Source organism: Cladophialophora immunda (genome assembly GCF_000835495.1).
Source record: "Cladophialophora immunda strain CBS 83496 unplaced genomic scaffold supercont1.2, whole genome shotgun sequence".
Taxonomy (NCBI): domain Eukaryota; kingdom Fungi; phylum Ascomycota; class Eurotiomycetes; order Chaetothyriales; family Herpotrichiellaceae; genus Cladophialophora; species Cladophialophora immunda.
This window is the reverse complement of record NW_015622542.1, coordinates 885459-905708: the sequence shown is the minus strand read 5'-3', so window position 1 is coordinate 905708 and position 20250 is coordinate 885459. Positions and strand designations below refer to the sequence as shown.

At 54.2% G+C, this 20250-nt stretch overlaps 7 protein-coding genes across 7 annotated transcripts; 2 read left to right on the top strand and 5 right to left on the bottom strand.

The window, feature by feature from the left end:
* Positions 1 to 427: 427 nt before the first annotated feature.
* On the bottom strand, positions 428 to 2972 carry PV07_02660 (uncharacterized protein). Its single transcript, XM_016389288.1, has one exon. The coding sequence runs from the start codon at positions 2910 to 2912 to the stop codon at positions 789 to 791; it is 2124 nt and encodes a 707-aa protein (XP_016251190.1). The 5' UTR covers positions 2913 to 2972; the 3' UTR covers positions 428 to 788.
* A 159-nt stretch (positions 2973 to 3131) lies between these two features.
* On the top strand, positions 3132 to 5253 carry PV07_02659 (uncharacterized protein). The gene has a single exon (XM_016389287.1). It carries the CDS (start codon positions 3178 to 3180, stop codon positions 3904 to 3906), a length of 729 nt encoding a protein of 242 aa, XP_016251189.1. The 5' UTR covers positions 3132 to 3177; the 3' UTR covers positions 3907 to 5253.
* On the bottom strand, positions 4998 to 8467 carry PV07_02658 (uncharacterized protein). The gene is made up of 5 exons (XM_016389286.1): positions 8260 to 8467; positions 6925 to 8210; positions 6766 to 6866; positions 6118 to 6710; positions 4998 to 6059 (listed from the first exon to the last, which is right to left on the bottom strand). The coding sequence occupies exons 2-5, from the start codon at positions 7152 to 7154 to the stop codon at positions 5376 to 5378; spliced, it is 1608 nt and encodes a 535-aa protein (XP_016251188.1). The 5' UTR covers positions 7155 to 8210; positions 8260 to 8467; the 3' UTR covers positions 4998 to 5375.
* A 27-nt stretch (positions 8468 to 8494) lies between these two features.
* Positions 8495 to 10485, bottom strand: PV07_02657 (uncharacterized protein). Its single transcript, XM_016389285.1, has one exon. The coding sequence runs from the start codon at positions 9943 to 9945 to the stop codon at positions 8788 to 8790; it is 1158 nt and encodes a 385-aa protein (XP_016251187.1). The 5' UTR covers positions 9946 to 10485; the 3' UTR covers positions 8495 to 8787.
* A 3355-nt stretch (positions 10486 to 13840) lies between these two features.
* On the bottom strand, positions 13841 to 15905 carry PV07_02656 (uncharacterized protein). Its single transcript, XM_016389284.1, has 2 exons — positions 15597 to 15905; positions 13841 to 15536 (listed from the first exon to the last, which is right to left on the bottom strand). The coding sequence occupies exons 1-2, from the start codon at positions 15696 to 15698 to the stop codon at positions 14190 to 14192; spliced, it is 1449 nt and encodes a 482-aa protein (XP_016251186.1). The 5' UTR covers positions 15699 to 15905; the 3' UTR covers positions 13841 to 14189.
* A 204-nt stretch (positions 15906 to 16109) lies between these two features.
* PV07_02655 (dimethyl sulfone monooxygenase SfnG) lies at positions 16110 to 17822 on the bottom strand. Its single transcript, XM_016389283.1, has 3 exons — positions 17509 to 17822; positions 16847 to 17460; positions 16110 to 16782 (listed from the first exon to the last, which is right to left on the bottom strand). Exons 1-3 carry the CDS (start codon positions 17577 to 17579, stop codon positions 16253 to 16255), a joined length of 1215 nt encoding a protein of 404 aa, XP_016251185.1. The 5' UTR covers positions 17580 to 17822; the 3' UTR covers positions 16110 to 16252.
* Positions 17823 to 18698: 876 nt separating this feature from the next.
* Positions 18699 to 20170, top strand: PV07_02654 (uncharacterized protein). Its single transcript, XM_016389282.1, has one exon. It carries the CDS (start codon positions 18834 to 18836, stop codon positions 20112 to 20114), a length of 1281 nt encoding a protein of 426 aa, XP_016251184.1. The 5' UTR covers positions 18699 to 18833; the 3' UTR covers positions 20115 to 20170.
* Positions 20171 to 20250: the final 80 nt, after the last annotated feature.

Sequence of the window (20250 nt, the reverse complement as noted above, 5' to 3'; positions counted from 1 at the left end):
ATGGGTACATGTGACGACAGGACCTCTTCATCTTGGCTTGTAAGAAAAGCGCAGCTCAGCATGCAATCTTGCTGGGACTACCTGAGGTCAAGTCGTTGGTATTGCTCGCACACAAGTTACTTCTATTCAGTCGCTAACATGAAGGCTCCGATTCTTGGTTCAACAATGTCAGCGAGTGCCGTTACTTGAAACTGCGACTGTCGTTGGAGAGTTGAGCTGCTCATTCGACGCCCGACGCCCATGCTCAATACAACCCCCTACACTGACTCGATCCGCTACTACAATGAAAAGGCGATGCCCCCAATGCCTCGAACGTAGCAAAGGACAACCCCTAGTCTGCAGTACAGAAGGTGCTCAAGACAAAGTCCAAGGTTCCGATCCCGTCAAGAGAGACCGCAATAAGCCTGCAGAGCAGAAGAGACATGAGGTTGACAAGCAAGAACAGAAGCCCTTGGATCCTGCAGATAAGTGAGGACTGCCAGAGTGATTGAACAAATGAGAGTCAGTCGTAAACATACAAAAGTATCCGTCGGGCCTTGTCTACGCCATACACTCGAGTCTCCGAATGACAGTCTACATGCTGCACGATCGGAAAGCTTCAGCTCATCATGCGTTGAAGAGCATAACCCACCGATCTCGACGCCAAAGCCCTGTATCAAAGGGAGAGCCTTGCTCATCTTCGAGGATTTCATTCTGTGACATTGCTGATAGCTAGCGATCAGCGCCGATATGAATCTCGTGTCCCCCATACCTATATCCCCTCTTGCAGCCTGTTCGCCTTGTGCCGATCAAGCAATCTCAATATCACTCTCAGCATCTTCTTCCGCGGCCTTTCGTCGTTCTTGCTCCTTTCTGCCTTGCTCCAGCACTTTCCTCCTTTCTTCCCGCAACCTTCTTTGCGAGACAACAAATGCCCCGAGAGGAGTGTCTTGCCACTGCACATCTTTGAGGAATGCTTCGACCTCGGTCCGGTCCTTGGGTGAAAAGTTGATACTGTTCCTCCTTTCCTCGATCCATTTAGCATTGGCTTCCGACTTTTGCACGAGCACAAGAAGGGCTTGATTGAGCTTGCCATTCTTGTTTCCGGTCGTCTTGGACGCTGTCTTCAACCACCGCTTCAGCATGATGACAACCGGTAGTTGAAGCTCCGGATACGCGATGCTCTTCGTCCACAGCACAAAGAACTCAGAAAATAATTCTACTACCTGTTCGCCGACACCATCTTGGTAGACTTTTGTTTTCAGATATGATGAAGGGGCTCTGATATTCGAAGCGAAATCCAAAGGCCGCAGTGTTGACGCCTTCGCAGGCTTCTTCATCTCAGCCGAGTTCAACACCTCCAACAGTGCGGCTGACAGAGGTATATATGTCTCAGTTGCTTGCGAAATACGCAAAAGGGACCGCATCAGTTGAAAACGAAGAGGGAAGTATGTCGATGTTGGGATCAGCCTCATTGCGCCAATTGTGACTTGTACGACGGGGTAGATGAGCGGACGTAGCTGTGAAGGCTTGCCGTTCTGTACTTCCAGGAGCGAGTTGCAGTGACTAGACAACACGCGAGACCAGAAGTCAAGGGAGTGAACAAACTGCCAATTGTACACCGTCTTGTATGAATCTTTGGTCGGTTTGGTGATGTTGCCACGGAGGTGAATGGCAAGTTGGCGGATGAATGTGAAGCCTGCTGTGTAGCTGACGTTTTGATCAATGCCCCAGATCTCTGCTGCTGAGTTTTTCATTAGGTTGATCCCTGCAAGAGTATGGACTGTCGTGTTTCGGCTACCCTTGACAACGCCCTCATATGTCGCCTTCAGGACAGCTTCGCGGATTCCAGCATCACCAATAACCATTAGTCGGCGAATGACCAAGAAAGCAGTGATCCTCGTTGCTTCGTCGGAAGAATTGTCAGACCATACGGACGCAACAGCTTTCGTCAGGACTTTCAGAAACTTGCGAAACTGAAGCAGATACGGAAGTAACGGCTCGAAGGACTCGAGTGTCAACCTCAGTGTCTTCGTATCGGCCAAATGCTTGAGCAAGTAATGTAAAGAGGAGGCGTGCGATTTGATCAACGGTGCCAGAGTCTTGAACTTGGGTGAATCTGTCGGTATGCGCAGTTTGCCGCCGGCCGACTCCTTGACTGGAAGATGATGCGACAGCACCAGAGGTACCTGTTTGAGTGCTGTTATGAGAACCTCGTGGTAGACCTCTGGACTTGCAATGTTGTACTTGAAGACCTTGTCCTCTTCGTCATCCGCATGTGCTGCAGCGCGGAAAGCCAGCACCACTTGTCTAAGAGCTCGTATGGAGAATTGTTCGGTCAAGGAGGTCTTCCACTTCTTTACCATTGAGAGCGTAACGTCATCGGGTGTCTCAGGGTCATCCTTTTGCGCATCCCTTGTCTTTTGTTTCTTTGGAGGAGGTTCCTCCTCACTCAAGTCGTCAACTGCTGCGAGATCGTCGTCTTCGTCGAATTCTAGCAGCTCCGCGTCGTTTTCCTGTAGGTACTTGTAGAATTCAGGGTCCTTCTCGGCCAATGCTGCCAATTGAGTCTTGTGGCCCTCGATTTCATCTTCTGAACCATTACTCTCAGCATCCTCTGGTTGATCAGCGACATTCTCCTCCCTCTTTCGCTTCACGCTCTTGTTCTTCAGTGTCTTCGTCTCAGGCCCTGGTATATCCACAGCGTCCCGAAAGAACTCGTCCTGATTCATAGCTTCGGCTCCATTGTCATCAGCCTCCTCGTCTGACTGAGCATCATCATCCTCCTCTTTTGATCTCTGTGCCGCTCTTTGTTTCTTTTTCGCTTTCAGCTGGTGTCGCTGCTTGACCTTGGCAAACTCTTTCCGCCGTTCGATCGTATCTTTGAGGCGGTTCTTCTCGAACTTTTTCGTGGCTTTCGTCTGTTTGCCCATGGTGTCGGCTATAGGCACAATGTTGGGCAGAAGCTTAGGCAGTCCGGCGCAAGGGTGAGGCCTTCAAAATCGGCAGAGGAATTGCAAAGTCGAGAAAAAATTAAGCCAAGCCGAAGTTTTCCCGGTGTTTCCCCGCACGCGCCAATCCCCCGAGCCCCCCTCACAGCCTCTTTGATGTCAAGTCGCATCCTAAACTCAGCCTTGTCGTCTTCATCCGTGTTCATGTTATCTGCGTCGTTACTTTACTACTAGAGCGACATCAACGATGTACAGCAATCCCCCGAGCCGAAATTTAGCTTATGCACCCACTCCCTATGCATACCCAGCAACAAACATTCTCTCCGCCCGGATCAACCTTGACGAAGAGGTCAAACTCGCCGACTCCTCCGCCGAACGTGATCTGATCGACTCTCTCGCCGAGATCTACAGCATCATCCGCACCCTCGATGGACTGGAAAAAGCATACATAAAGGATGCGCTACCAGAAACGGAGTACTCGGACATGTGTTCGAAACTGCTGAAGCAGTATCGATCGATATTGAACGATGAGAACGTTGCACGAGAGTTTGGAGACCTGGATACATTCACACAGAAATGGGATATTGAGTGTCCCCGCGCCAAAGAACGTCTAAAAGTCGGCCTATCCAGTGTGGAAACCATCACCGTGGCAAAAGCTACTCCTGGGTCTGCAGCACCGCAAGGCAATCTTTCGGGCAGCTTGATCTTGGTCGCGACCGAGAATTTCATCACGTTCCTTGATGCCTTACGATTGAACATGGTCTCCAAAAGCGCTTTGCATCCACTTCTGTCAGACGTAATCCAATCGGTAAACAAGGTCACCGACCAGGATTTTGACCATCGCGGTAAGATCATCCAATGGCTGATCACGCTCAATCAGATGAAGACATCCGAGGAGTTAAGCGAGGAGCAGGCGAGGGATTTGGCGTTCGACATGGAGCAAGCCTATAATGGATTCAAGTCGATCATACAGTGAAACTGTTACTTTTTGGCGCCAAGGCAAAACGTCTTTTCGCGGTCGTGGAAATCAACCAAGCGGAGATCACTCTCGACCCAGAGATGGCCGATCACACAATCACGAGATGCCACAGCTTAGGTGGCTGACGTTAAATCCACTGGACTTCCGCCGGTTGCCTCCATCCGATGTAACGATCTTGACAGAAGTCCTTGCAAGGGGGTATCGAAGGAGAACTCCGACCACCGAAAACGTATTCGAAGTGTCGTGCACGTATCTTATCGCAGTCTGTCACGCCTCGCACTGTCTTGAACTGCTGTGCCCACTCCAAGGTCTCTCCTGGAACACATGTCTCAGTCTTGTTCCCAAGTCGGGTACGTCACGCCACACTGAGCTATTTTGTGGGAGAGACAGTTACATGGGCGAGAGGGCGCAAAGCAAGCGGCCAGATAGGGACGCGGCGACTACCGTTAGGGAACCAGAAGGTAGGCGACATCAGACAAACAGATGGATGACACGGAAGTACCACTGTTTCAGGAAACCTTCCAGAGCGATTGCGTGAGTGCACAAGGCTTGCGCTCTGTTCTCATGTGTGAAGCAAAGTTCGCGATGTTACATCGAGGACTTCCGCTGCCGCTACGCACGGAGTACGGAGCTGTCCGCGGGAGAAAGAAAGGACGTTCAGAGTGATTCACGACCTTGTCGCGATTTTCGCGAATCCTACTCGGGCTCTCCGAGCGGTCCTTCTTGTGGGCTTCGCAACACACGCACGTACTTGTACGTACAAGAAAGAGAGCATGGGCCAAGTACATACCAAGTATCTACACTCGGACGTTCATGCCTGTTGCTGATGGAGGCGGCGAGGGAAGACAGAGAGCGGGAAACCTGGAAGAATAATCCTCCGCTCCGGGGCGCTCCCCTTTTTGACTTGTTTCCGCTCCCCGCTCCGCCCCGACAGACGAGGCCGAGGACATGGATACTGTGTACGTGTATACAGTAGTAACTTGCACGGCATATCTAAGCCAGCGACTCTCACGAACACTCTCTTTCTCACTAACTGCGGCTGTGGCCGTATTCACACTTGTACCCAAAGTCAACGCCAACGTCAAGGTCAAGATCAGAGCTAGCTCTGCTATTGAGATCAAGCTGCCATACCAAGCAGGGATATTATGGTAATCCGCCATCTCTTATCCCACTATGGCGGCGATATATAAGAACGCTGTACAGAGAGACAGGGCGTGCATGGAACGTTGTTGACTTTTCTGTGTGGTTAGACCGTCTTGCTACGGCCGGCCTGGCACCTTTGACATGGGTCACCGCTATCGTCATTGCGATCATAGTTGAAACGTTCGTCGATCATTGTGATAGTCCACTATGTCTATGTCTAGATGGCTCGTGCCGTCTGTCATTCTATCCGCAATAGGTCATGATTCCGAACCCAGTCCATGAACCGGGCACTAGGACAGCACCAGAGAGAGTTCATACAAGGCCTACAACAAGAACCGGAACCCTCTGGCGGCCGCCTCCGCCGGCACCGCCCCTTCCTGGACGAGCACATTGTTGCCCACGGCTTTGCCATCCCTGGCGGCGGCGGGAGAATTGATGGCGCCCTCGACCCACTCGCCGCGGTCCAGCTTGCGGTTCAGCCGGGCCAGGATGAGCCTCAGCACGGTCGCGGCGCAGATGGCGATGAAGGCCGTCGCGGAGCAGACGCTCATGGCCAGCACGTACCGCGGCCCGTCGCTCTTGGGGAACATGTAGCTCGCGTAGATGGACGAGGTGTTGCTGACGGCATTGATCGCCGCGAGGGCGGCCGCGCGCTTGGCCGGCGGTCGAGGCATCGTGTTGCTGATCCAGCCCAGCGCCACGACGTAGCCCGTATACACGCCGGGGACCATGAGCATCATGGCAAGATAGCGCGGAGCGGTTGCGGTCGTTGCGGCGGCGAGGATGAACGACCCGACGGCCACATAGAGCGGCAACGTGACGTGGAAGAAGCGCTCGCCCGTGCGGTCGGCGTGCCAGGCGTTGAAAAACGCCGTGATGACGCAGAGGACGTAGGGTGGTGCGGTGAGCAGCAGGGAGGCGATGTCGCCGTATCCGAGCGTCTGGACAACAGTCGGGAAGAAGTTTGTCACGGAGCCGGACGCCACAATGCAGAAGAGCATGAGCATCTGAACAACCGAGTTAGAGGATCCGATCAGACACAGGGGGACACACAGGATAACTCACCATGATCCACATCTTGATATCTTTGACCGCAAGCTTGAATCCATGCCAGAAGGTCTGCTCTTCGACACCGACCCAATCGTCCTCCCCAATATCCTCCTCAAGACGCCACACAGCCAGCTCCTTCTCTTGTGCATTCAGCCAAGGCGTTGTTCGAGGAAAGTTTGGCAGGATAAAGATTGCCACGAATGCAACCACAATGGTGACGCAGCCTTCAATGATAAACAGCCATCTCCAGGCTCTTAAGCCCGCGGTGCCATCCATGTTCTTCGTGATCCCTGCTGCGATGAGTCCAGAGAAGGCACCAGAGATAAGGGATCCTGAATATAACATCGCGGTCCTAAAACCTAGCTCCTTTCTAGTATACCACGCACTGAGAAAGTATAAACAGCCAGGAAAGTAGCACGCCTCGACGAAACCAAGAAAGAATCGAACGGCAATTAGACCTCCAAAGGATTGGACTGCAGCTGTGGCGGCGGAAATAGTACCCCAGATAATCATGGCTGTGGGCAGATAGAGACGTGGTTTACCGATTTTGTTGAGGAACAAGTTGGACGGAATTTGCATAAGGAGATAGCCGACGAACAGAATACTAACTAAAAGAATAAGATTGTCAGTAAGTGGGAATTCGTCTTGGGCGGCGAGACTTACCAGCTGTCTGGTATTGAGTGCCATGAAGGTTCAACTCATCCTCGAGACCAGCCAGTCTAGCTGCAGCAATGTTGTTGCGATCGAGGTAGTTGAGAATATACCTGAATGTCTGTCAGTCTTGCGAGCACTCTTAACAATAGGGTGAGTTGATGGACGAACATGATCACAATCATAGGAATCAGTCGTAAGTCAATCTTTCGAACCAGGGCCCGCTCTGCGATGTTTCGCTCCTCTGGACTGAGCGACTTCACGTACGGAGGTGGCTCCCGTCTCAAGGTCCTGGCATTTCCAATGTCTTCTTGAAATTCTGTAGCGTCGACCTTGACACCGATCGAAGAACTCTGGTCAGAGTCGTGGATGTAGTCCTGAGGGACCTCGTGAGCAGCCATTTTGGAGGCCACCGGCGGTGAGAATGATGAGAGTTCACGGCGAGGTCTTGTATCTCAACTTTTGTGCCGGGCGAACGACAAGGGCAAGACGAGGGCGCATGCGGAGCAGGCAGGATAGAAGCCCCCTTATACATTTCCTCACCTTTCATGTGGCCAGAATCCACATGGCCACCGCGTTGAGATCACGTTGAGCAGCGACATCCTCATGTAACTCCAGCACTCCACTGCAAAGGGCCTCAAACGACGTCAAAGTCGCCCTCTTCTCCATATTTCCCACGGACATGTGGATGAAGTGAAATTCTCGAGTCGTTCCAGAGTGTCCACCGAAGATCCATAATCGCCAATAAGGACCTGCCCGGCTAAATACGAGGCGGGTAGATTGCTTAAAACTGCGGCGATCTGGGTGGCTCTCTCCGTCTCCGGATATTCCTCGCACACAGAGGAGCATGGGGGGATGACCGGCACCCCACGGCCGGGGGGATTGGCCACGATAACAGCTTCAGACTGAGGTGGCGGAAGCGGAATTTGTGTGGACGGAGAGGGTGAAAGTCGACCTTGCAGAAGACGATCGCTGAGACGAAGTGTGCAGCTCAACGTTGCATCAATTGCAAAACGTGTTTCCTTGCTTGTTCTTTTTTTCTTCTTTCGTGGCGAGATGCATGAAGCCAAGGGAAGCTTCGACTCGATGCAAAGATTCCGATCAAGCCTCTCACTGACTGGCTCTCTCTCACTGGCTCGCTCGCGTTGAGCACGATAGCCTTGTCTGACTCTCGTAAAGTGCTAGCCGTTGCTGTCCTCTCGACCGACTCTCGACCTGAGACCGAACCTCCCGAGACCGCGAAAAGGCTCTGGTGGTCTCATTCACTCAATCGACCTGCAGCTCTCACCCACTCAGTGTTACTCCAACCCAGAGCTCGCCATATCGGTTGCAGATTAGGCAAAAGACTCGGACACAGGGACGGTAGAAACCAGAAGACATGAGCGCCAGTCGATCTCGAGCTTGATCTTCTCTGTCCTGCGGGGCGTCGATCAATGGGCAGGTTGTTGCGGAATGCTCTATTGTCTGTCGTGAGAAAAGGATGAAAGCAGAGCTGGTCACACTAACCACTTGAACAACATGATGGCTGCTACAGTATGCAGCTCGAATTGCTGCTCGGCTGGCTGTGTTGTTGCACCTGTACACCAAAGAATCAGGCCGGCGCCCCTGTGGCCGGGCTTTGGAGAGCTCAAAATGTTTGGTAGCAGCAGGGAATACAAGAACACCACGTTCGGCGAATCGTCCGTTCCTGCATTGTGCGACGGTGGCATGGAGAAGAAGCGAAAGAGAGGACAAAAGAAAACAAGGCGCAGTGAATGTTTAGCATGATATAAACCCCCCAGACCTCTTCGTGATCACACGAGTTCCCAGACCATGTTGGACGTGTCAGATTTTCCGTCAATCTAAGTGAATTTTTGCTTCTCGGCATTGGCTTCGCTCATGTACAGTATATGTCGGACATCTCAAAACATTCTGCGTCAACATCCCACCAAAACAAAGGCTCTAGGTGATTCTAGAGCCGTCCAGCAGTTTTCGGTGTCACCAGTCCCCAAACGCCACGCCATGAATTAAAGAACATAAGAAAATCACACATTATTAGCTACTGCCACCGCTGCCACTGGTTCCCTCGCCATTCCTCACTGACACCCGTCTGCCCACCATGGCTTGCCGTATGCTTCCAGCTTCTGACGCGGTGGGGGTAGCGTCATCGTCTGTCATCACGCTGCGATACATGGATGAACCACGGCTCAAGGTAGGTCGCAGCGCACCAGACGCTTCCTCGCCTTCAGGAGGGTCATTGAACGGTGAGCCTTCAATAGGACTAACTGGGGCCGAGTCTGCAAACGGGTTTCGAACCGTGGCAGGAGAAGACGGTTCTGCACCTGTGCCACCAACGATGGATCGGTATGGAGGTGGTGCTGTGGCTGTCGAGGACGGCCGAGGAATAGGATCGGCCGCGATCGTGGTGACGTGAGGGATGGAGCGAGCTGGACTTGGTGGTGTCACATGGGTCACAGCATCTCGGTAGGGAGGAGCCACTTCTTCAATGCTGTGCAAACTGGGCTCCCCGCTGTGGGCGCTTCCACGAGACAGCGTACCCGGGCCACTTCGAACGCTGGGGTCTCGGCTGCGGATGCTATTGGAACTGGAGAATCGCCCGCCCATGAGCAGTTCGGCGTCAAAGGAAAAGGCTCGTAGGTGTCGTGTCCATTTCTTGCCCTTCTTTTTAGGTGCCTTCTCCGACATGACAGCACCACCGCGTCTCTTCCTCCTCCTCGCACAAAAGAAAAACAGAAGAATACCCGCAATTGCCGCAACGACAATGGGAACAGCGACGGCTGCTTTGAGAGCAGACGAACATGAAAGACTGTTGCATGAGGATTTTTCCGAGACGGTCACCGCGCCGCCTGTGGTGCTGCTTGCGGCATTGGTTGCGGAGGTAGCATAGCTGCCCACGCTGGAGTTCGGGGACTGTGAAGCTCCGCCGGAGCCGGTGACGGATGTAGCAAAGGTCGTGGAAGCTGTCTGGGAGGCGCTTGCGGGAGCAGAGTTGCTGGCGCTCGAGCTGTCTGAGCTGGCCGCCCCTGTCTGAGATGCACCGCTGCTGGTGCGTGTGAAATGAGTGTTGGTGGTCTGCGAGAACTCGCTCGCTAGAGACGAGGCAACGCTGGCAAGAGAGGAAGTGTTGATGTCTTGCGTGCCGGCGCCTGTGAAGCCGGCGTTCTGAGGAGTTGGGCTTTCTGAGAAAGGCATGCTGAAGGACGGAGAAAAGGTCGGGGTGAACGATTGAGAGAGCGACGGGGTAAACGAAGGTGAGGGCGACGAGAGTGCTGGCAAGTCTCGACGGGCTACACGAGGCCCCGTGAGGAAGAGACGGAAGACTGTTGCAAGATCCAGAGTGATATCGACCCCGCGAGAGGGTAGGAGTACGACATGTAAAGGGAGAGAGGATCGGGGGCAAAGGGGGCAGGACAGCGCCCAGGATTGTCGCGGGTCAGCAGACTGTCAGGCCCAATCTGCGGTCTGGAAGCCGGGCTGGGGAGTGGTGGTGGAGGAGCGAGCCAGGCAAGGGGAGAATTGGCGAAAAGTGTATTTTCAGGCTCGTCGCAGGCTCAGCGTCAGCACAGAGAGAGACGAGAGGAATCCGTAGCAGCGGCCAGTAGCTCGTGAGGATTATAATTGCCAGGAGCTGGCCGGTGACGAGGATGGGAATGATGAATACGAAAAGTCCGGGATCAGCGAGGCGCAGTTATCGGGTCTCGCACAAGAAAAAAGATGGCAGCTCGCCAGCACCAGGGCCAGGCGGAAAAGCGAAGGATGGCCTGGGATTTCTTTTAACGAGGCCAAAGCAGGGCGGCCCAGGCAGGGAGTGGATGAAAAGGGCTAATGGGGGGGTCCATGGACGCCCGCCCTCACGCAGGTACTAGGGCTAGCGGCACTCCCTGGGGCTCTAGGCGCTGTCGGCCAAGCTGGGGCTTAACCAGAACCGCCAGTGCCATGCCCGCCCGGCGGGCCCCTTCTCTCCCCTCTTGACGCCCACCAGGATAAACGCTCCGCAGCCTAACAACCCCTTAGTCCTTGGCGCGGGAACGAAGGAGAGGAGGATTGGCTCTCCGGCGATTAGACCACGTGCGCTAATCCCTTTGTGAGTTTTAGGGGCTCTAACCGCATCCCATCCAGCACCCATTTGGCCAAGGCGTGCAGATTAGCTTCCCAGTTGGCTCCCTCAGCTTGCACGCTTCACTATTCCTTCTCAGGCCAACGGACATCCGAACGCCATCTTATTTTGCTCCCCTTGACCTCATTCTTCCTCCCTTCCAAGACCACAGTCTCGCCTATCGACTCATGCCAGTGACCGAACATTCAGCCCCAAGCCCCGACTGCCGACTCAGCCTGGGCTGTACCGTGGGAACCGAGTATTCTGCTACCAGTCCTGGTACTCTGACTGCAGCCTCCATCTATTATAAACTAGCCCTGGCCCCGACAGCCACAGACGTCCCTTTTCTTGGAGGTCATTTCGGGTACGTCAATCTCTGTGATACTGTGGTGCTGAGAGTTTCATAGTAGTGATGCATCTCCATGGCCATATCTCCTGAGCAGGAACTCCGTGCGCGCTTCCTCCGTCTCCAGGGTGCTATCCACGGGGCTTGATAAGTCGGACCACGACCCTGCACTTGGACGGTCGCCCTCTAAAACTGGGAGCTGCAACTGGCATACCTACCTATCTGCACGGTGCCATGGCCAGCCTTCTGGCGAACCATTGCAATGCCGCGATACAGTGTCTATTAAAAGCTGCAGATGGCGTCAAATCTAGATGTCCGAAGCCCCACCCGAAAACACATGTGAGGCCCATGATTGGCGCGAGGTCACATGACACGGAACTTGTAGACTGCGACTTGCCGACCTCCGACATGGCCAGGGAGTGCCGGCTGAGACAAGCTGCAACAACCACCAACACCTGTCTGTTCTTTGAATCCCACGTTAACCCAATGCAGCCGTCTTGACTCAGGAAGACAACTCGTTCTGGCCGTTCTGCTGTGCGGTTGGGTGCGCCCCCTCATTCCCTGGTCTGGCTTTGGCCGAAACCATGACGTCCTAGCCGCCTCCATGTCCTTGATTTTTCCAGCTGCTTCTGGATACGAAACTTTTACGAGACGATCAGCGCTCTGAGACGGCGACACCCAAGCTTGCTGTCTTCCCTGTAGATTCATTGGGCATTTATTCAGAACTCGAATCCACGTGAAAGCAACTGGAGGTCAAAAAGAGTGGCAGGGCAACGCCCAATAACAATTAAAACGCCTTGTCCACGAGCAGAAGCCCCCACTCCGACACTCTCCGTTTTCAGTTCAGCCGTTGAAAGAATATTGCGTGGCAGGAAGGGCTGCATGCAGCGGAGTTGCCTATCAGGGCACACGGCAACCACTCCAGCCTCAGCCTTGGAGTAATGGGATGGCATCAGAAATTCGTCCCAAGGTGTGCTACCCAGAACTTCACCCAACGGCTATAACCATTGGCCCCGTGGCTTTTTTCGGTCCCTGTAGGAGGTCACGTCGTACGGCGTCGGCATGCCACTTATGTGCAAGCTGCGGTTCGAGGCGCCTGCATCTGCGCCTTCCCGTGCAGAAATCCCATTTACTACTGTAGGAGCAGCCTCAGCCGCATGGGTTTATTTGGGTCGCTGGTCATCTTCCGCACACGGGCGTTGACTCCAGGTCATTCAGTCGATGGTGGCGGCTTATTGAGGAGGCTTGTCCAGTCCATGCGGCTGGCCAACTCCGTGGGTGCGTGCGAAACTCTCTCCACATCCTCGCGATTTCGGACGTTGACCTCGGACAACTCTCGTCCATTGCTGGCCACCATGATGTCTCCTGCAGAATTACGAGGCATCACAAATTTCCACAGGTCTAGCCATGTGTGTGGATCTAGGCCGATGCAGTATCAAAACGACTATCAAACGGTACGGTTTACCTTAATGCTGCATTCAAGATTCCGGCTAATTGCCGTTGCGTCACTGGGGAAATACTATTCTTATGCTCCGCTGTGAGTAACAGCATCTCTCTTGACCCGCTCCCAGCCCCCCTTACACCAACCTCAACCCACGTCTGGCCCCTTCTGGCTGCCAGCGCCTCGGATTGAGAACACCCTCGCTCAGCGTTACAGGTATCTGTCATGATACAAAGCAGGACGAGCAGGGAAGACCCCAACGAGTCAGAAGTACGGCCTGGAGTGAGTGATATCAACAACGCTACGGAGTACTCTGTACATGCTTCTGGGCAGAGTCCAATTTGGACTCGGTTGGACGGAGTACCTCCGTTGCTCTTATTCTCTATCCAACACGAAGTCATTTGTACGAACGAACTCGAGGTCAAGTCCTCCCTTGATCACCGACAATTGACAAGCACGGGCTCTGAGCCTCACGTGTGGGAGCAAGCCGAACAATCAGTTGCAGCTGGAAGTTGACATTTCTCAACGATGGGATGACTCCTTTTGCTTCGACGTCCCCCGCTCCAGAGAGATATATAAACTCGTCTCCGTTGGAGCCGATCATACAGACACGATGGGCAGATCCTAATTTACATCTAAGCGGCCATATGTCTACACTTCGTCCCAAGCAGGGCCTGGTAACCATCACGACACGCCCTAACACAACTAATTATATGTAGGTGGTCTTTCGTCGTGTCTCGCGTCCGACTTTCCCAAGTGACCGCAGCGAACACGCAAGCTACCTATCTCCCTGAATTCGGCACCCCCTTTCTCTCTTCTCCCTGACCGTCCATTCCCCGACCACCAATGAAAAGAATGGAAGAAACATCAAGGGGGAATAAGGTGTACAGCAGCAGCCCAGCGACCGGGAAATCCATCGCTTCGGGATTCATGGCTGGTACTTTCAAGAACAGGCCAATTCCCGTCGGACATACCTGCTGCCGGTACAGCCATGAGGCGCGAGGTGTGAGGCACGAGCTAATCTCACAGGTAAATACATCTATTTGAACCTTAACAAGGCTTCTTTGAACACTGGGAAGGTACCTAAGGTGGGTGGGTGGATGGATGGATAGTAGAACGACTCCTCGGCACGGGCGATCAAAAGGCACCGCGACAAAAGCAGGTCATTGCACGAGTACCACGAGGAAGCAAAGAGGAGGAGATGGCAAAAGAGAAGGCGAAATTCATTCTCGCCCTGGACCGGTTTGCACCCACTGGCTGGCTGGCTGGATGGCTAGATAGCTTGATCCATGGGCGCCGCCCACATGGCTGGCCGTCCTCCCTACTTGCTCCCATTCTTGTATCCGTAGTATAGATCTGACAGTAACCAACCAATGCCAACCGCGGCCACGGACTCACTCCTGTATGTATTAAAGTCCAATCCATACATCTAGTTTATTCTGGAAGATCCATTATTAATCTGCTACGTAAATATGTGATCGCCCCTTATCTGTGCTACGAAATCTACACGCTGGAACTCATAACACCGGGGGCACCTCACCTCATTCCCCAAATCATGAGTAACTCGGCTTCGTCCCCAGTGGCACCGGCGGCGGAGCCACTCCCATCGATCCAACGCTACCATGCATATTTGCCGGCTTCTTCGGCGGGGGAGGCGGCGGGGGCTTGCGCGATATCGACGCGGCCATCTCTGCAGTCTGGTTCGGCGGAGAGGCCTGCAGGGGAGCATTTCCGCCTGCATTGGTACCATTAGGCGATTGGGCATCCTCCGGGGTCGGTGACGATGAACTGTGCTTCTCGAGAAAAGAGTTGAGGCGCCCTGTCACGTTATATTTCTTGTTCCACTGGTTTGCTTTGAGGCCTGCTGCACTGATGCTGTCTTGATGCCGCTCTCGGAAGGTGTTGGCCGTGCGCACAGCGGATCCGGCGTCCGCAGCAGAAACGGATGCTGGATCCTTGTACGCATTTTGCGCTGTACGCATGGCCGCTTGCTTCTCGGCCCAAGTCGTCCCTTGTGCCTGGCTTTGCGGTTGCGGCTGCGGCTGTAGTGCGTGAGATTGTTGGACGGGCGGTGCATTGGCGGTGACAGGTGGGGGAGATTGAGCGGGCGTGACGAATGGAGGTGTGGTGTTTGACTGCTGTCCGGCGCTGGAGTTCGAATTCATTCGGGCGAAGCGGGCTTGAAGTTCTGATAGCTGGTTTACGGGTGGTGGAGAGGCTACAGGTGGGCTCTTTGGGACGTTTGCTTGGCTTGGCTCGTTGTGCCAGGGATTTGAATTCTGATCAGACCCAATACCTAGAGCTGGCACTGAAATACCTGCATTTCCCAACCTGTTGACGGCAGCTTGATTGATTCCGTAACTCGCGCTTCCTTGTGCACTAGGGGCAGGTGCAGGGACAGCATCGTAGGCCGGCGGAGCGGTGGTCGGAAGAGGTGAATTCACGACGGGCGGCGGAGTGGGTGTGCTCCCCGTGTTCTGTCGGGAAGGCAGCCTTGGGGGTAGACCTGGCTTTGGTTTTGCCGGCGCCGTTTCCACCACATCGAGTGACCGGTTCAAGTCACGATGGATGGGAGGCGGCGGTAGGTGATCTGTCTTGAGTCCAGTTCTATCCGCACGATAGGGTAAAGGGGGCCCTGTATTTTTCTGCTCTTCCTCCTCCTCTTCCTCAGGAGTCCTGACAGCCCGACTTGCGCTTGAAATCTGCTCTTGGGTCAAGGGAGCACCCCATCCTCCCGTCTGTGGTGTAATCTCGTTGGGTAAGGCAGCGCCGCCGTGATAGTTGACATTTTTGGGCGGAGGGCCAAACGAGGCCGGATCTTTGAGGGTGGAAAGTGGCCGCGACATATGCTCGTCCCCGTCTTTCTTGTTGGGATCTCGCCCTTTTCCCATCCAGCCAGCCTGTTCCACTGGTCAGTGCTTGCCGCCACCTCAGCGCGATCCCAGAAATCAATGACTGACCACTTGATTTATCCCCTTGAAATCACCCCTCCATGATTCCTTCCCTCCATCCCGACCCTTGGGATGCCATCCATCTTTCATCACGGACCTGAGGCCACTCATCTTGGGCAAGATCGGAGGGGGAGGTCGTGTGCTTTGAAAAGCAGGACCAGGGAGGGACGAGCGACGGAATCTGCTCCGCTGGGAGTGATGTTTCGTTATCAGTCGAACGACCCGCGGGCAGGACGTGTAGAGGATATGAGGTTGGTTCTCCTGTGCCTAAACACTGGGGAAATGCCGCATCTGGTACTTGGGAGCAGGTGAACAGAGGGTACAAGAAGTGGATTCGGTCGCTGACGTCGCAGCCCACTTCAGTCACTCTTCTCGCTCCGCCAGGTCTGAATGCCAAGCCCGGCGGCTTGCCCTGTTCGGGAAGGATGATGAGGCCGCCTTTACCACGCAGCCTTGCGCCTCTGGTAGATGATGTGTTGACTGTCAGCCTTCGTACAGCCTATGAGTAGGGTGCCTCTATGTGCAAGTTATGGATTTACTAGATGGGTCATATGTATTTGCCATGTAGTTTGTGTACTAGCTTTTGAGTAGTTAGCCGGACAGGTGCCCAGAAGCCGATACTCCCATCCTTCTTGCTAACAGAGGGGTTGCGTTCGATGACGCTCTTACGAGGTCTTGACCTCCTCAATCTCCCTAGCCTTGTATACATCGCCTGTCAATTTGATCTCGTAGTCTGCGTCCTTCCCTCTGCCTTCTGCCTCCAGCTTCCGCACCAAAGGAATGATCTCCTTTCCAAACTGCTCAATCTCCTCATCGTAATGGAGGAATGCAGTGAGCAATATACTAACACCCAGGCTCTTCAGGAGAAGTATGCGATCGGCAATCTGCTGAGGCGTCCCGATGAGTTTCGTCTTGAATCCGTCGTTGTATTGCACCAGATCCTCGAACTTGCTGTTCGCCCACATGCCGGTCTTGTTGGCGGTCGATGCACCTGCGTTCTTGACTTGGTCGCCGAATGCCTCGACGGCTTCTTTGTCCGCCTTCCCTTGGATCTCCTGCAGAACACGGATGGCCTCTTCCTCAGTCTCACGCGCGATGACGAACCCGTTGACCGCGAATTTGACTTGATCTTCGCGACCTTCGCGACGAGCGCGCTCTTTGACATCGGCGATCTGCGTTTGGAAACCTTCGAGGGCTACCGGGTTGTCACAGTCAGCGAAGTATTCTCTACGACACTGTTTGAAGGGATCACGTCTCACTGTTTCCGTTCATGAAATAGTACGAGGACACTGTCGCGGCGTTTTCCCGCGCATCAATCGAGTTACCACCCTGAAAGATCTCAGGATGGTCCCTGCCTTCCCACTTCAAGGGTTTGGGCTGAAGGGTGTAGTCGTGAAACTGATAGAAGTCGCCTCGGAATGTGAACTTGTCTTCCGTCCAGATGCCCTTGAGACAAGTGATAAACTCCCTCGACCGTCGATAACGTTCAGCATGATCGAGCCACCATTGGCCGATGCTGGTAAACTCTGCTTTGAACCATCCTGACACGACATTGACGGCGACCCTGCCATTGGAATAGTGGTCGATGCTTGCAATCTGCTTCGCTGCCACGGCGGGATTCCACGGGCCAGGGAGGAGGGCAGCGATGAGGTTGAGTGTTTTGGTTTGGTGAAGCAGCGCTTGGGAGAAGGAGACAGGCTCATGCTGATACTCCGCGCCGTAGCCGGCCGTGAATCGGATCTGGGAGAGAGCATACTCGAAGCCGACGCTCTCTGCTGTTTGGGCGTACTTGACATTCGATTCGAGGTCCCATTTAGTACGCTGCGGGATCTTGGATATGACAAGCCCTCCTGACACATTGGGAACCCAGTACCTGATGGCGAGCTTAGGAGCACGTCAACATGGGAAGAAGCCAACTTACGCAAACTTAATCCGATCTGGAGCTGAGTTGGTGCCGGCCTGGCTGGTGGGAACGACGATGTTGGAACCCATTACGCAGCCTTGCTGAGTAGATGTTAGTCGACTAGTATTCAGGGGAACACCGGCAGCGCCCGTAATGCTTCGATCTTTCTCTTCGACTGTGTCGTGCCGCGCAGGGAAGTGAGTATAGATCTCTTCGCTCGACTTCTCACATTGAAGAATGTTGAGATTCCACGGGCTTTGTCTCTACTCGTTTGTCTGAAAAATTTCTCGACCCCGACCTTTGGCTCGAGACATGATCGCCTAACGGACAAATGGAACAACTTGGCTCTCGAGATATTCAAGTGCCCCAGCAATGAACGGTTCAATTCCGTTCATAAGTTAGGGACGTTCGCCAATCGAAGAATTGTTCTTAGGGGCAAGAGTCGGGCCGACGAAAATCATGATGGCGTGGGTTTCAATAACCCCACAGAGAAAGACGACAGACGCTCTTGAGTCGGAGATATGATGGAATATATCTTCCAGATTGCGTCGTCAAAGTGACCCGCCATTGGTGTTGAACCGAAGTCGAGAGTGGAACTTGAAGTCGACATGCGGCGGCCAAGAGAATCCGCGATGCTGCAAGTCGAGGCCCGATGCTCGTCATCGCACGGCTGGTTGTTGATTGGTTCTAGGACGAGAATCAGCACAAGAGAAGAATAGCGACAAGTCCTCGAGAAATGTCGTCTCCACGCAGCCAGTGCTTTGAAATGTTCTGTATGGAGCCCAGCCTGCCGTCGTATTATCGTTCAACAAGGGAGCTTCCTCCACCGCTGGGAACGACTGTCCCTGTCCCTGTCCAGGCCTATCCGGTTGCCGATAGTCTTCAACCAGCTGGACACTCTCTCCTTCGGATCAGTATGAACTCTCCAGACATCAGACCACCTCGGAGCTTTTCAAAGTCGCTGAACGCTGGAGGGCAGCATTTAATCCGGGTGCATTTCCGCGTCGCAGGATCATGTGCGAAAAGCTGTGCAAAATTCGTGCTTCAGCCATTCAAGCACGTCAGTTGAAGAGATGGAAGACAAGAAAACGCGGGTTCCACGACTGCATCTTTCCATTGGCTTGTACAGCGTGGAATCCGGCTGTCTCTCGCAATGAATCGAGGCGCTCGACACGTGGTCCGATAACACTGCCGCCCCCTTTTGCATATAAAGCGCCGTCTCAGGCACTGTCAGCTATGGTCTACCCATTTCTCCCCCTGGCACAACCTCGACGGCAGTTGTTCTTAACCCCTTGGAAATCAAGGTCTCGGACGTCCCAGCTGGAAATTTCCAGTCAGTGACCATGGGTTCTGTTGAAACACCCAAGACTGCAGTTGAGACCGACCGGCACATCAAGTTTTCACACGCAGGACAGCCCAGTACTCCTGAAGAGTGGATAGTGCGCGCGAGGGATGTCGCTCAGATTCTTGCCGTGGACGCCCCGCAGCGTGATATCCAGAACAAGTCACCATCCGACGAGATTCGGCTGCTCAAAGCGTCCGGGCTAACCAAGCTTCTGGGACCGAAGGAATACGGCGGCGCCGGGCAGGATTGGGCTCTCGCATACAAGGCCATCCGCGAGGTCGCAAAGGGCGATGGCTCCATCGGCATGTTGCTGGGCTATCATCTCCTGTGGTCCACCACGGCCAACGTCGTCGGCACCGACGAGCAGAAGCACCGCGTACAGAAGCTGATCCTGGACAACGATTGGTTTCTCGGCGGCGCTGTGAATCCGCGCAACGCCGACCTCAAAATCACCAGCGATGGCGAGGAGATCGTCTTCAATGGTTTTAAGTTCTTCAATACTGGCGGCGTCGTGTCCGACGCCACCATCCTCGAGGGCGTATTGGACGGCACCGAGGACCACATCTTCACCATTGTACCTACAAAGCAGCCCGGGATCCAGTTTGGCCATGATTGGGACAATATCGGGATGCGGCTGACCGAGTCTGGCAGCGTCAAGATCGAGAATGTGCGTGTCCCGTGGAGCGATGCCTTCGGCTGGGACAGCAAGACCAAGAGGCCCATCGCCGAGGTGCTGAAGGTCCCCTTCGCGTCTCTACTGCTGCCGACCATCCAACTGGTCTTCTCCAATTTCTACGTGGGCATCGCCCTAGGCGCGCTGGACGAAGCCAAGAAATGGACCACGTCCAAAACCCGCGCGTGGCCCTACGGCGGGGACAATAAAGAAAAGGCGACAGATGAGCATTACATCCTGGCGCGCTACGGGAACTTCCACGCCCATCTGAGAGCAGCCGAAGCGTTGGCGGATCGCGCTGGCGAGCAAATCCGGGATGTTTACACCGACCACGGCGAGAAGAGAGACGTGAGTGCGCGGCGGCGGGGCGAGGTGGCAGAATGGGTGGCGAGCATCAAGATCGTGGCCTCCGACACCAGTCTCAGCGTCACAAGTGGCGTGTTTGAAGTGACTGGTGCGAGCTCTACTGCGAGAAAGGTCGGGCTGGATCGGTTTTGGAGAGATGTGAGGACGCACACGTTGCACGACCCTGTGGCGTATAAGGAGCGAGAGCTGGGGGCTTTTTACCTGCTGGACGAGGTGCCCGAGCCGACGTGGTATACTTGAGGTCCTGAGATAGACAGATGATGGCATGTCGTCCTGTGAAATCCTACAAAGACTGATTCTGATCCACGTTGTCGCTCGTCACAGACCTCGAGACATGCAGAGTATCTCGAGCCCCTGTCTCTCTTGACCTTCCTTT

Excerpts from the sequence above, each read along its gene's own strand:
- PV07_02655 (XM_016389283.1), bottom strand. The coding sequence starts at position 17,579 with ATGGGTTCCAACATCGTCGTTCCCACCAGCCAGGCCGGCACCAACTCA. Across the intron at positions 17,461-17,508 it reads CCAGATCGGATTAAGTTTGC|GTACTGGGTTCCCAATGTGT; the intron begins GTAAGTTGGCTT and ends GCTCGCCATCAG. Across the intron at positions 16,783-16,846 it reads CTATTTCATGAACGGAAACA|CCCTCGAAGGTTTCCAAACG; the intron begins GTGAGACGTGAT and ends ACAACCCGGTAG.
- PV07_02659 (XM_016389287.1), top strand. The coding sequence starts at position 3,178 with ATGTACAGCAATCCCCCGAGCCGAAATTTAGCTTATGCACCCACTCCC.
- PV07_02657 (XM_016389285.1), bottom strand. The coding sequence starts at position 9,945 with ATGCCTTTCTCAGAAAGCCCAACTCCTCAGAACGCCGGCTTCACAGGC.
- PV07_02654 (XM_016389282.1), top strand. The coding sequence starts at position 18,834 with ATGGGTTCTGTTGAAACACCCAAGACTGCAGTTGAGACCGACCGGCAC.
- PV07_02658 (XM_016389286.1), bottom strand. The coding sequence starts at position 7,154 with ATGGCTGCTCACGAGGTCCCTCAGGACTACATCCACGACTCTGACCAG. Across the intron at positions 6,867-6,924 it reads ATTCCTATGATTGTGATCAT|GTATATTCTCAACTACCTCG; the intron begins GTTCGTCCATCA and ends ACAGACATTCAG. Across the intron at positions 6,060-6,117 it reads ATATCAAGATGTGGATCATG|ATGCTCATGCTCTTCTGCAT; the intron begins GTGAGTTATCCT and ends TCGGTTGTTCAG.
- PV07_02656 (XM_016389284.1), bottom strand. The coding sequence starts at position 15,698 with ATGAGTGGCCTCAGGTCCGTGATGAAAGATGGATGGCATCCCAAGGGT. Across the intron at positions 15,537-15,596 it reads TCAAGGGGATAAATCAAGTG|GCTGGCTGGATGGGAAAAGG; the intron begins GTCAGTCATTGA and ends CCAGTGGAACAG.
- PV07_02660 (XM_016389288.1), bottom strand. The coding sequence starts at position 2,912 with ATGGGCAAACAGACGAAAGCCACGAAAAAGTTCGAGAAGAACCGCCTC.